Here is a 14,136-nt window from a genome sequence, read left to right as displayed (position 1 = left end):
TTCCCTACTAGGATACATACATAAAGCTTTGCTTGAAGTCTGTGAATTTAAAAGCAGCTAACTTTTTCCGTTTTCATTTACTAAGAGAGCTTCTCTAAAAAAAATTAAAAAAATCTAGTATTCATGGAACTGATGTCAGAAGCCAAGTAAGCACTATTTCATTGAAGACGTATCTCAGCCATTGCCCTGGAATGATTTTAGAACAAGCAATCTAATCAGTCAACACTAATCAATGCTGAAAGTGCTGCCTTTGATATCAGTGGTCATTAAAAAGTCCCATAACATTTAACTAAGACTTAAAATTATTCATCTCTATCTCTTGTCAAGGGTTCAAATTTGAGAATAAATTCCCTTTAGGTGGTTAAAGCATTTATAGTCTCCCTGGCCTGATGCTTTTAAGTAGTTTTGTTTTACTGGAGGAGGACTGGGACTGTCTTCAGGTGCCTGTAGATGATGAAACACTCTTGTCATTCACAGTCTTAGTGTAAAGTCAATCATATTTCAAAAATACATCTGGGCCTTTGGCTTATGGTTTCTAATGCAGTCCTTTTGTAAATTGACAAAATTCCTTTGTCATTTTAAAATCACTTAAAGTCTTCATTTTTCTATCTTCCTTGTGAGAAACTCCCCTGAGCACTTTTACCCTAGTAGTTCTTTGAGAAATGTTTTAAAGAAATTCCAGAAGTGGTAAAGCTCAGAAGGGCCCTTATAGATACAAAGTACTGAAGCAAAATATGATGCTAAAGGGTAATAAGAGAATAAACTGGACTTTATTGTGAAAATAAGAACGTTATAAGGTTTGAATGTAATTTTTATGACTTCTAAATTTTTTCAGAAAATCGTAATGTTACCAAAAAAAAAGTTCCAAAGCAGCAAACATACAGAAATTAAAAAAAAATAACGTCTCATGTACTCTTCTAAAACCTAAGGGCTATCAAGCCTCTCAATTGAGATCTTTAACTATAAATAGTTTTTTGCCTTTTGTACTGTGCCCAGATCCCATTTCATGCAATTCGAATACAAATTCCTATGCATTGAGGACCTTGATTTATACGGAAGTATTTATATGGAAGTATTCCCAGTTGGTGTTTCTCATCTCATCTTCTCTGAGCCTCTTCGTACATTCGCTCTTCTTTTCATCAGACTGCAGTTCCCCGGAATGGATTGGGAGAGCGAGGTCGGGTTCCGTTTTAGTTGTTTCCCGGCTCCACGGAGCGCCGCTCTGCTGTCTCTCCGGCGTGGACCACCGTTGACAGGCTCCACGGGTGAGGCCCCGGGCGGCACGCGGGGGGCGTGGCCTGACCACGGGGCGGGGGCGGGGCCTGTCCGCTGAGCTCGACTGGCTGCGCGTCCCACGTCCGCCGCTTCCAGCCGAGCCCTCGGCTACCGCGGCGGTTCCCCGAGCCAGATACTCGCGGGCTCCGTGCGACTCCAGCCGTTTCCTCGCTAGCGCTGCGCCATCTCGCCCCGCTGGAGAGGGAGACCTGGCGGCGCTCTGACCGAGAACTCCGGTGTCTCAGCCTTGGGGCACCTCCGGAGACAGCCAAGTGCCCGCAGGTGAAGCCGGCGTCCCAGCCCACCGACAGATCGCACCTCTTGGGAACCTCGACCACCGAGCCTTTTCCAGCGCCTGCAGCGCAAGGCGCGCGGGGAGAGTGGGGTCCACGGCGGGGGAAGGAGTGACCAGGACACCGATGATGGACGCACAGACCTGGCGCGTGGGCTGTCGCTGTCTCCTCCTTCTGGCTCTCGTTGGGTCTACCCGAAGCGAGGGCTTGCAGAGCTGCGAAGAAGTTAGGAAACTTTTCCAGTGGCGCCTGCTGGGACCTGTCAAGGGGCTGCAGGATTCGCCGCGGGCAGGTAAGGCGCGGACTGTTGGCGCGGAGCTGTGCGTCTGGGCGCGGGCTGGGGCGTCCGGGGCGCCGGCCCTGCGCTCCCCAGGTTGTCAGAATGGCCCTTCATGGAAAGATGACCTTTGAGGCCCTCGGGCCGCGCAAGGTGAATCCTGGGGAGGCCTCTGGGGAAGCGCGGCCTGAACATCCCGAGCGCAGCGCAGCTCCGGGGACTCCCTGACTCCGCCTGCGGCTGAGCCGAGCTCTGGGCGTTTGCTTCCCGCCCGGCGCCCTTAGTCTCGGCGGATGCGCTGGAAGGGGCCGGTAAACCTGCCAGCGGGGGACAGCACGGCCTGATCGCGTTTCTGTTCCGCGTGGGAACTTCCCCAGTGCCCTGCCGGGGGACCTCGGTTGGCTGCTTTCTCGTACGGTGGACGGAGTTGTGTTGGTCGCTGTAAGTTTGATAGTAAAAACACAAAGCTGCCTGATCTTCCTTTGCTGGAGAATGGGGCAGTGACAAGGGCGGCCGGTCCCCTCTGTCATTAAGACTCGCCCTCCCTGGTGTGACCCTTAGCTGTCCCTCCGCGCCCGGGTATCAAGCCCTCCTTGCAGGAACCTAAACTACCCAGTGTCTCTCGGAGCCACTGGGTAGATGCAACGCCTGAGAGATGTGCCGGCAACAGGCGATCAAACAGAATGCATGGGGGAGCCACTTGACATGGATGAGATCTTCCAGAGATTGAAAGGGAAAGAATACAGTAAGTGTGGCCAGCGTCGATTCTGCTTCTCGTAAGCGCGTGTGCCTGCACCTTTACCCTGTGCTCCGTGCCCCCTCCGCGCAAATTTCTTTCTGCGGGCGGGATTTCCAGTTTACATTCGGTCTGGAAGAATAGGTCTTAGTAATCAAACGCGACAGCAGGTGTCTGGAGCTAAGATCGATCTTACTGGAGCATTGCACCGAATTACGAGGCCAACACACTGACAAATGCTGTGAGCTTATTGATTGGACGAAGAACTTGTGGAGGATGCTTGGGTCTAAAATCCGTCCTCTGAGTTTGTATGGTGAGGGGGCTTTTGCTCTCAGCACTATGGAGCTGTAGCTCTTTTGCTTGATTTCTTTGCTGGTTGTCAACTCAGTTCTGGAGTCATCCCACAAGGAAAATCTGGCCATTTAAGCCCACCGAAACCATTTTAGTTTACAAGACTAGTCTTATAAACAAACACACAAATATTTATTTGAACACCTATTCGGTACTAGGCACTTTTTCTATACTACTTGAAACAACATAGTTGGATATTCTCAGCTGAGGGCAGTTCTGTTCTCAAACGATACCACCCCCCTTGTAAACCTGTTCTTATTTCGGTGCATTCGTTTCATTAAAAAAAAAACAAACCCTCACTTGTCAGTAGCTAATGCAACTAAAGTGAGTGCGTGTGTTGGGGCAGGGGACTTGGTGAGGGCATTGAGCTGTGGAATCCTCACCTGAACTATAGATTTTGCCCCCCAGATCCCATAATTTTGGCTGATATGTTCAGTAAGTGTTGACAGTAAGGCCTTGATTTTACCACCCATCTCATATCTCAGTATACCTGGTACCTGCTAAATGTAATACAGTGACTAGAAGGTATTATATTTCTAGAACCTTGTGTGTGTTTCATCTCTTTTGAAGAGGAACTTTGCAGCGTTATCAGTCACTGGCATAACATTTTACTGAAACTGAAACTCTGTCCTACAGAGAAGCAAATGGTTGCACTTATTTGTGTTTGACATACATGACACACAAAAAAGAGCCAGGATGGCAGGCATCTTCTTTTCTAAGGCATTCTGAATTGTTTCCCCATTGCTAGTACCTTTCTTTATCTGTCAAGGGGCCATGCAGGGCTGCACTCTTAGGGACATCAGTGGTGCTGGTGAAAAGAAGTGCTGAATTCTTTTGATATTTGCATTAAGAAAAAGTCACGTGAAAGTATTATTCTGAATCAGAATCACCCAATAACAGGCACTTACATCTGAATTTGATATAATTCTGAATTTTTATTGTTTCTCTATTGTTGGTCATTTTTTATTTGAATAATTAAATGAATATTAAGCTGTTTCTTTTAACAGGCACTCACATCTGAATTTGATATAATTCTGAATTTTTATCATTCCTCTATTGTTGGTCATTTTTTATTTGAATAATTAAATGAATATTAAACTGTTTCTTTTAACATTGACGTCTCTTTTCTTTCCACTAAAAAAACTTTCATTCCCCATTTGAGTAAACCACACATACCACATGGTTCATAAATGCTTTTATTTTTGTATTTATATGTGATCTATAATATTTAGCTTGATTGAGTATAGTAGTTGAATCTTATTTTCTAAAATTATCCTCAATCTCAAGAGAGAACATAGTTAATATCTAAGTAGTCATTCTCACACAAGAATACAAATATTAATATTCTTTTTAGCAGGTGTATGTATTTAGCACATAGGCTTTCATTGACTAAAGCTAATACGTTTAAATTTGATATTTGTTTTCCTTGAAAGTTAATTTTTTTAGTGCTTTCTTGCATTTCTTGTCCACAAGTAGTTAATTCCTGAGATGCCTGGCCAAAATGCCACTTTTAAAATATAAGCAGGTAGAATAACTTTTTACAGTTTCATTCTATATTTGTGACTTTTACATCTTCTGAAAACTATGTTACCCAATTCGAAATTACTAAAATGGTGAGAACAGCCATTTAAGCTGTTTCTCAGATTCCCCTCACCTTTGTTCTCTACCCTGCTCCAATTCTTTTAAGCCTATTGAGCTCCTAAGGATGTTTGGATGAGAAATGTAAAAAAGGAGAGAAGGTGTAAATGTGATTAGAATTACAGATTTCCCTGTGTTCTGATTTTATTTCCTAGGTAGTAGTCAAGGTGCCCTTTGCTCTTGTTTATTTCATCCAGAAAAGAACTGTTAGTGAAAATGTCTTTTAAAAGGTCCTTTATTTTTATTTTTTTTATTGGGGAGAAGGGATAATGCTTTCCCATTGAAATTCTCTTCACACAGGCATTGTTCACACATGCATTATTTCCTTTTTTTTTTTTAAAGAAGCTAATTCAGAAAGGAGAAGCTTATAAAAATCCAAGGCTACCTTCAAATTTTATATACCAACTAGTTTTTAAAATCTGGATGTTGCTTGATACAGAGAGTAGCCTGTGAAAGATAACTTTTTCTTGGTAGCTTTGGCTGTAAATAGTATAATAAAAATAAACTTGATGTGGCAAAGTTAAATTCTAATACTATAGGACACTTTAAGTAGTGCGCTATAGTTCTTTTTTGTTTTTTTAAACTGCTTCCATTATAATCCAGTCTTATATTGGCTTCAAGGGCAGTGTTGTTTTATACTGATACCCAAGAGAAACAATCTACTTGGTGACCTTGGAGTTTGGAATTATAGACATTTGGGTTCAAAACCTGGTCCTGGCACCTGTGACTCCGGGACTGAGGTTAATCAGTTGTCCTCTTTGAACCTCCATTTTCTCATCTGTAAAATGGGGATGTTAGTTCTCAAAGGCATGTTGCATAGATGAAATGCAATAATACATGTATGTAAGATAGCACAAATCTAGGTACATAGTAAGTGCTCAAAAAATGTGTTGCTGTTATTACAGTTTTTAATTTAGTGTCTTGATTGTAGCTGAACTTGACCTTTAAGGGTGAAATTTTAGTTTTGGATCTCTATAAATCAGAATGTGTTTTATAATAACTAGTTTTTTAAAAGTCACAGATGATTGTTTTTAAAATTGGGAAATATGTTTCTATCTAAAATGATACTTATTAGGTCATGGTGAACATTTTGTTTCTTTTCATGACCTAATGGAAAATCAAAGAAACCTATCTGAAATGGTATTTCTTAGGTTATGGTGAATATTCTGTTTTTTGTGGACTAAGGGGAACTCTAAGAAAGAAACCAAGCTGCACTGCACCACTGCTAGCTGCAGCACCCATAGCCACTGGTTCTACCACCATCCTGCTGTCTGTATTCAGGGAGGTAAAGGAGTGTGTAGGAGATGCCTTAGGGAGTCACATCATTAGATGGCTGGTGGCCATAGCCACTCATTGACAGTAATCTCAATTTGGGACTCTTGTTTCTCATGAACTAACCCCTTTTGCTGCTTGGGCAGCATGGTTATGGTGATCCAAAACCATAAAAGGGATCCACAGGCTGATGCTGGGCAGATTAGTAATAACAGGATTGTCTTGGGTTGAAGTCCACTAGCCAGGAACCACCAGAAACAGGATGATAGTCAAACAAACTAGGTCTTACTTTCTGTAGCAAGGGAGATTGCACAGCTCAGGAACTGTGGGTACCTTGGTTAGAGGCAGTTGAAAGGGGCTTTTTATAGGATTTGGCTTTGTGCTGGGTGATTACAAGGGTTTAAGGAAGCAGGGCAATTCAGGAATTGAGCATCTTCATAACTTACTTAGGTGTCAAAAAGATTAAGATGGGGGCAGTAGTCACTCTTGCTGATCAAAAGAGGGGGATGTTTAGTTACTTGTGTGGTTGTAGAGTGTCCTTGTGGCTATCCTGCTGCATCACAGGTCTCAAGTGGCTTTGTCTCATCAATGTTTTCTTATTCTGAGCATGTTGTCTCTGTTGAGTTGTAAACATCAAGCCCTAGTTCCAGTGTCAGGGAAACTTGTCACTTTCTCCTCTGGAAAATCTGGCGTGTGCTTCGATGTCTAAGAAAATGATGTGTTTCATTTTTATCCAGGCTTTTAGTGAAGCTTCATAATGGGGAAGCGAGTATGATTTTCTACTTTTGGGCCATAGAGTATGACTCTCCATCAGGGCCTGAATTGTACAAATCACATCCTATTCCCTCATAGTCAGTTTACTAACAAATGTAAATGTTGTGTGTGTCTCTGTCCTCTCTCCATCCCCAAATTTAAGTTCCTTTTTGCCAAGTGTCCAACATCCTGTATTTGTATAATCGGCTTTAAGGAGGGGTGCAATTTAGGAAACTTAAGAATAGCATTTTATAATTATTTTATACTTCCCCCAACCATGTTTCCAGCTTGCTAGGACTTTCTAGAGTATGGAATTTGGCTTGTCTGATAAGAACACCTTCCTGATCTATAACATTTCTTTTATCATTAGTTGGTATAAGAACAAGAGTAACATTTCAACAACCAGATACTTCTTGTAAACAGACAGGACTTATAAATCAATGGCCTCTTGATATAACTGTTCAAGAAACCACAAATTCATTTTGTTAAAATGGAGTCATGAGAGACTTCATTCATATACTTTGTTGAAATAGATTGTGAACGTGGTACCCTATCTACTCCGTTAACTAACAAGAGTGATTCATTTTAATAGAGAGTAGCCATTTTCCATATCTACCTTTCTTTTACAAAAGCCTGAACTTTAGAAGACAAGACACCACCAATTGTGCCCTCAGTTCTACTTTTCAGCTTTAGAAATTTCAAATTTTACCAGTGGTACTGCTAAAATCATCCTAGAACGTTAGTCATTCTTCTGTGACTCACAACAAATATCACAGTTTTTGATTAGCCTTATCAGGTTCACATATGGCTGCCATGTAAGTTGAATGTATAATACACATTTTCAGAAAGAAAATGAGATTTTGCACTTTCATGATTTTATGAGAGTCTACACTTCTCTTGAAAATTTAAAATACTGAAAAGTACAAAGAAAGCAAAAATAATTTTACCATCCAGAAATAACTACCAATAACCCTTTGAATTATCTTTTCAACACCCTCATCAATCCTCTGCTCAGCATATAAATATTTTTTGAAAGAATGTAGAATCACTTTTTCTTTCTTTGTAACATGCCTTTTCCAATCATAAACATCCTTCTAAATATGTATTTTTTAGTGACTAAGATTCTACTGAATCACTGTACCATTCATTGAATTCTCTACTGTTGTTGGATATATAGGTTTCTAATATTTGCTACCATAAAGTCTCATGGCTAAGGACATGAAAGGCAAATGTGCCAAACTCTCACCCCACTCACAGCTTTGTGATCGCCTTATCTACATTCATTCTGCTTCAGGGTTTTTCAGTGTCAACACCACTGACCTGTGGGGCTGGATAATTCTTTGTTGTTGGCAGGGGCGGCGAGTGCTGTCCTGTGTATTGTAAGGTGTTTAGAAGCTTCCCTGACCTTTAGCCCCCTGGATGCCAGTAGCAGCGCCTTTCCTCCCCCCCCAGTTCTGATAACAGAAGATGTCTCTAAACATTGCCAAATGACCAGTTCTGATAACAGAAGATGTCTCTAAACATTGCCAAATGACCCAGGAGAGGCAAAATCGTCCTGACTGAGAGCCACTAGTATAAATGTCCAACCTATGGGTCCTTCACATGCACACATTATATAGCTGGCTGGCTTGCAAGCCTCAGGTCTCAGCTTAGATGTCAGCTCCCCAGAGAAGCCTTTCTCAAGGTTCACTGAACTCTGTTCCCCGCTGTTTCTTTCACGGCACTTTTCATGATGCCATATTTCCTTTCTTTTTACTGTTGATTTTTCACCACTAGATTGCGTGCAGGTTGAGGATAGAGAACATGTCTACCGAGACCGGTTTCACGGATATGAAACGTAAACAGTCACACAGGGTTCCACACTCAGAAGGGCCCTATGCTTGGTTTCATGTCCTGCTGTTACCATCTTGAAGTTTGAAAAAGGGTCCTGTGCTTCCTTTTTGCATTGGGCCCTGCAAATTATGTAGCCAGTCCAGCTGTGTACCTTGTTCACTGTAGAATATCTGGTGCCCCGAACAGCAGCTGACACAAAATAGGAGTTGAAATGTTTGTTGAATACTTTAGTAAAGCTTCAAGGAGCCTCTTATTTCACCGTTTGAATCTCTCTGATTCTTAAGTTAAACTTTAGACGTCAGTCCACAGATACTGAACACCCAAGATTCTATTGATACAGTGATATTTTTTTATGTTTTATGGTGTTATAAAAATGAGTTAAAAATTGGCCCCTGTGTCTTTTACTTCTTCACAGCTGGTTGGGACCATTAGCCCAAAGCCCACCGGTGCCAGACTCAAATTTTTACAGTTCCAATTGCTTTAAATATAGCTCAAGTAAACATATTTTTAGTCGTTTAGAGCCTGCCTGCTTTGTAAACCCCACAAAGCTGAACTTATCTGCTAGCCATACAGATAAAATAAACTCTGGTGCAGTAAAAGACCCCAAGTTACTGCTGCCCTTAGAAGCTCTTTGACTCAGACTTCCCATCTTGCTGCTGAGCATTATCACCTAGACATGGGGGCCCCCTCTCCAATACCCCTCTCTCCTGGGATTTGCCTTGTTTTCTTCCTCTTCTGGGTGGTGGTCCTGCACCAATGTCTCGTCAGGTCTCCTGCTGTGAGGGACATCCCCTCTCATGCAACCTGTCAAAGTGGCACCCAAATAAAGCTCATTGCATACTACTGCCATCATGAGGTCCTGTCTTTTCTTTGACCAGCCCTGAAATCCTCACTCACCACATAAAGATCAGTATTTAGTTATTTCTAATATAAGGTTGGGACTCAAAAGTAGCAATACTGATTTTAAATGTGTTTCTTTCCTTCTGCTAGACTGTAGGCTACTTGAGAGCAGGAACTGTGATTGATTTATCTTTTTGTTCTGTGATTAGGCCAAACTTAATAAATCAATTTTGATTTTTGGAATTAATCTTATATTCGTAGTTACGCAACAGGCTCAATTTATTGTGTTTAATTATGTTTTTTTATGCCTGATATTAATAGAATGAGAAATGTAGATGGTGAAGTTTTAAAAAAATATATTCTGATCTGGGCTTAGTTGTGTTGTTGAATAAATTGTTTATGTGGAGTTAATATCTTCTTATGTAACTGCCACAAATTTTATAAAGTGACCTAATGCTTTTAAGTTTAAATTTAAAGAAATTTTTATCTATCTTAGCTAACATTTTTGAAATGGAGTAAATTAATTGCCAAACCAACGTCTGAAAGAAAGTTTCCTCAAATGTCTTGCAAGGGAAGGAAGATTATTTAACATTTAAATATTCATTTGCAGTTGTTATCACCATGTAGACAGTGTGACTGATCTGCCTTAGAACATTAATTGATCTATTATTGGAAGAATGGAGAAAAATAAAGGTGACCAACTATAATTTACAATTGGCTGTGGGTTGGTCGGTTTGTGTTTCATTTGAATATATGTTTTGCAAAATTGTTTCTTTCCATGAGAAAATTAATAGTAAGGAACTGGAAGATGATTTGGTTTTTCCATCTCCTACCCTGATTAATTCCATGTTGGGAAAAAGTACAAATCACTTAGCTATGGAATTGTTCCTGAGCTGGGAAGATTGTTTGTTAAAGGACACTGACTTGGGGTCTAGATTCCATGTGACCAAGTAGAGAGGCCACAATCTTTCAGAGGAAGCAAGAAAATAACTGCTGTTAAATCGCAAAACATGATATATGGTAGCAGGTACAATTTGTCTCTAAAGTATTTACAACAATTCCAATTTTAGAACTACTCACCTAGCCTTTAAGACTTCTTTTCAGTGATATCTTAGAAAAAAACTTTTTTTTCCTGTGTGAATTGTGATTGGTTAATTTTTTAGGATATCTTAGAATTGGTTTTAGGAAGTTTTACCTAAGTAAAGGATTACTTAAGTCAGTGCTAATGAGACACACATATTCTGGTATGGATCAGCTACTAACTTAAATATCTTTCAAATACAGTCATATTTAAAAGCCAGTGAACATTTCTTGTTTCCTAATTTAAATTGCTTATTATTCTTTTTAGGATAATGGGTTTGAATTACTGGTTTTCCTCTCCTGTGCTCTGATAATTAGATTTACTTTAGTTTTTATAATTCTGTATGGCAATATAATGAAATAATCTTTGGCAGCTATCTTTTTAGAGCTCATAGTCTTTTGTTTTTCCTTGTCTTATAGTTTCAAGGGACGTTAGTTCATAATTCCTTCAGTATAGTATTCACTTTGGGAGAGGCTAAGAACTGAGAAGAGAGTTGGATAAAAAGCATATCAAGAGTGTGACTTCACTGATCAAATGAACGTAGAAATTATTTCTGCATGTCCTTGTTCATAGCATATATACTCTTTAAATGGAAGATTGTCACTATTAAATTACCTGTTCAGATTTATTTGCTTTTTGAACAACTCTCTTATTTGGTAAGGTTATACCAAGTTACGTTTGGTTCGTTTTCCTTTGATCATTGAAAATGTCTGTGTTTAATGAGCTGAAACTGAAGTAGGTCAATAAAGTGAAGAGATTAATAGTCTGTTCTTCACCAGGCTTGGAATACATTTTACTCTGGGGTGTAAAAGTCATTTTTTAAAAAAAAGATTTTTTGATTAACTTAAAAGGTAAAGGAAAGAGGAATAACATTGAAAGAGTCAAAAAGCTGAGGAATCCACGAGTTCTTCAGAGTCCTCTTTATTTATCAGGTGAAGATATGTGGGTCTGGATTTGAATAGTTCAGAGCTTTAGCTGCAAAACAAAACTAAATGTTGCTTTTTACCTTTCTAAGTTTAGGGTCACAGATAAGCTTGAAGTTGTTAAATATTTAATATTTAGTTTATCTTCGGACATATCTTACATAGAAAACAAGGAAAAATGCTAAGTATGACAGAACATTGAAAAGTTGTCATGGGATAAATAAATGGGAAATGAGACATTTTAACTTATACTTTGTCCCAAATTATGGTCACATATTTTAGTGAATACCAATGAATTTCCTTCTGAAATAGCTTGGTCTTGACTACGTCACTTATTAGCTAGGTGACCTTCAGCAGATAACTCAACCTCTCAGAAAATGTTTTTCTTTCTTCACAGGGATAGCATGTAGGCTGTTCCTTTTCCCTTTCAGTGGTTTATGAGGACCACATGGTATGGTGTAAAAGCTTTGTAAACAATAATATAATCCACTAATATAGTTAATTCTATCAATACTAGAAATGTAATTCTTAGATACATTTAAAAAATTCTTTATATGAGATCAAAGAGCAGGCAAAGTAGAGATCCTTTTTCTTCATGCTAATAAACTTCTAAACTTTCAGATAATTTTCTCCCATCACTCACTCTCAAAGTATTGATCCTCTGCTCACAGAAACTTAGTCCATCCTTTCACTCTTTATTTTAGTTAATAAGTTACTTAATTGTTTATAGTTTAATTCTAAGGTAAAATCAAATTTGTTTATTCATATTATGTAGTTTAAGATCTAAAAACTGGTCTTTTGTGAAATAATGTCATTTAAATTAATTCTATTAAGATCAAGAGGGAGGTACTTTGCCTGGAAACATGCTGATCAAATGCAAGCAGGGAGAGGCTCTGCACCTCATGATTGACGTCATTGTGGGGAGTAGGGGTTAATTTTCTGCTGCGTTTTATCGCGTTCTTGCACGTCATAGTGCTGCTGGGTCTTTTTGTGTGTCTTCTGCATTGTGGATGAGAACTTTTTTCCATAAGGAAGGCACAGAGGTGGAGCATGCTGGTGAGTCTCTGCTTGCCCCTTTAGATGGACTCTCCATCCTGCTCTGTCCCTGGACTACATCAAAGGCATTCTTGCCTCTGACAGCCCTTGGGAATCAGTGGCTGGAGAAGACTGGGTAAGAGGAGTGTGGTGCATTCCAGATCTCACCTTGTGGGGTCCCGGCAGCCTTCCTAAGTCCCTTTACCTAAGCACACAGCTCCTCTCAAGCAACCTCACCTCCATTCTCTGGATTCTGGTAGCTACTTTCTCCTCTTGTCTCCTCTGAGGTAGTAACAGCCCCTTCTCCACAGTTATTAGCCAGGGAGTATTGCAGTATCCTTTATAGCTTTCCTATACCCTGCCCTTTATAAAAAATGTTATTGAATAATTCTATTTGAGATACCAATTTATTTCCTTTCAAGATCCTTCCTGTATGACAAAACTTGACATACTTTAGATATTTAAACCCATAGCTTTCAGAGATCATTTGATTTGTAATTAAAATATACAGAAACACAAATCTGTTCTAGAGTTGAATTATAAATGCTTTTAGAAGTTCTAATCAATGATGATCTCTCTTCATATTCAGGTACCTCGTGATCATGCTTCTGTTAATTAGTTGTTTCTTTCCTTCCGTTTTCCCTCAGCCCTTTTATGAAGAACACTGGGGCTGGCTAACTCTTTATGTTTCGGTTGGAAATTTGACTAAATAGATATAACACCCCAGAGTAAAACAGCAATTTAATCCCCACTGACTCCACTAATTCAATCAACAGCCAAATGTCACAGAATCTATTTTACAAACGTCCCCGTAATTCCTCTTCCCACCACCATTGCCACCACCATGCGTTAACCTAGCGCCTTCTCATGGCTGGATTACTCAATCCGCCTACATCTGTTCTTGGTCCTTTTGCCAGTTCGTTTCCCAATGAATTCCCAATGAAGTAAACTTTATCTTTATTTCTCATGTTAAATCCTTCAATGATTTCCCATTGCCTTTCTCTAAAAAACAAACAAACGAACAAACAAAAACCAGCAAAAGGAACAAAAAAGTGATTCTATTGGAATACGTAATTTCTGTATCATCAAAAAATAAACATCACAGTGAAATAAATGGGGGAAAAGCTCTATGTCATTTCATCTGTAATACACAACAACCAAAAGGTTAGCATCCTTAATCGTGCATGAGCTCATATAAATTGGTGACAAAGACACTAATATTCCAAGGGAAATGGAAAAAGAACATAAAGAGGAAATTCAAATGATTAAATGACTGATAAGGATATGTGAAGATGATTGACTCAAGAGTAAGAGAGGAAAACCAATTTCTTAGGAATATCACGTTGTCAAAGATTAAAAATACTGATAGCTAATGCTCCTGTGATTGTAGCAAATAGAGCACTCTCATCTACAAACACTGAGAGAGAAGACTGGTGAAGAAAGACTGTCTCTACATTCAGGGGGAATTTTGCATATATCACTCAAAATTTAAATTTTGTATACCCTTTGCCTACCAATTCCAATTTATAGGAAAGTGTTCTAACAAAGTAATTGGACAAATTTAAATGAATATATATACATACATAAGCAGGTTTATTGCACTTAGAATCCACAGCTAATGTAGATGCCTATTAATGTTTATTAAATGATAAATTATGGATAATCATGTGGACACTAAACCCAGAGAGGTAAAGCTATGTAACCAAAGTGACTCATGGCCCTATTGAAAGGAAAAAGCAAATTATGGCTCGACTTAAAAAAAAAAAGAAGGAACCGGGCTTCCCTGGTGGCGCAGTGGTTGAGAGTCCGCCTGCCGATGCAGGGGACAC

At 39.6% G+C, this 14,136-nt stretch overlaps 1 protein-coding gene across 1 annotated transcript in view; it reads left to right on the top strand.

Annotated features, from left to right (window-relative positions):
- Positions 1-1,345: 1,345 nt before the first annotated feature.
- Positions 1,346-14,136, top strand: part of GPC5 (glypican 5) — a gene marked incomplete at its 3' end in the record, with an annotated part of 683,933 nt that continues 671,142 nt past the window's right edge. The window contains exon 1 of the mRNA XM_007466019.1: positions 1,346-1,860. Coding sequence (XP_007466081.1) covers positions 1,695-1,860 — 166 coding nt within the window. The remainder of the gene's footprint in view (positions 1,861-14,136) is intronic.

Source organism: Lipotes vexillifer, unplaced genomic scaffold (assembly GCF_000442215.2).
Source record: "Lipotes vexillifer unplaced genomic scaffold, Lipotes_vexillifer_v1.1 scaffold256, whole genome shotgun sequence".
Taxonomy (NCBI): Eukaryota; Metazoa; Chordata; class Mammalia; order Artiodactyla; family Lipotidae; genus Lipotes; species Lipotes vexillifer.
The sequence above is the reverse complement of the archived record's forward strand: the minus strand, read 5'-3'. Positions and strand labels throughout refer to the sequence as shown.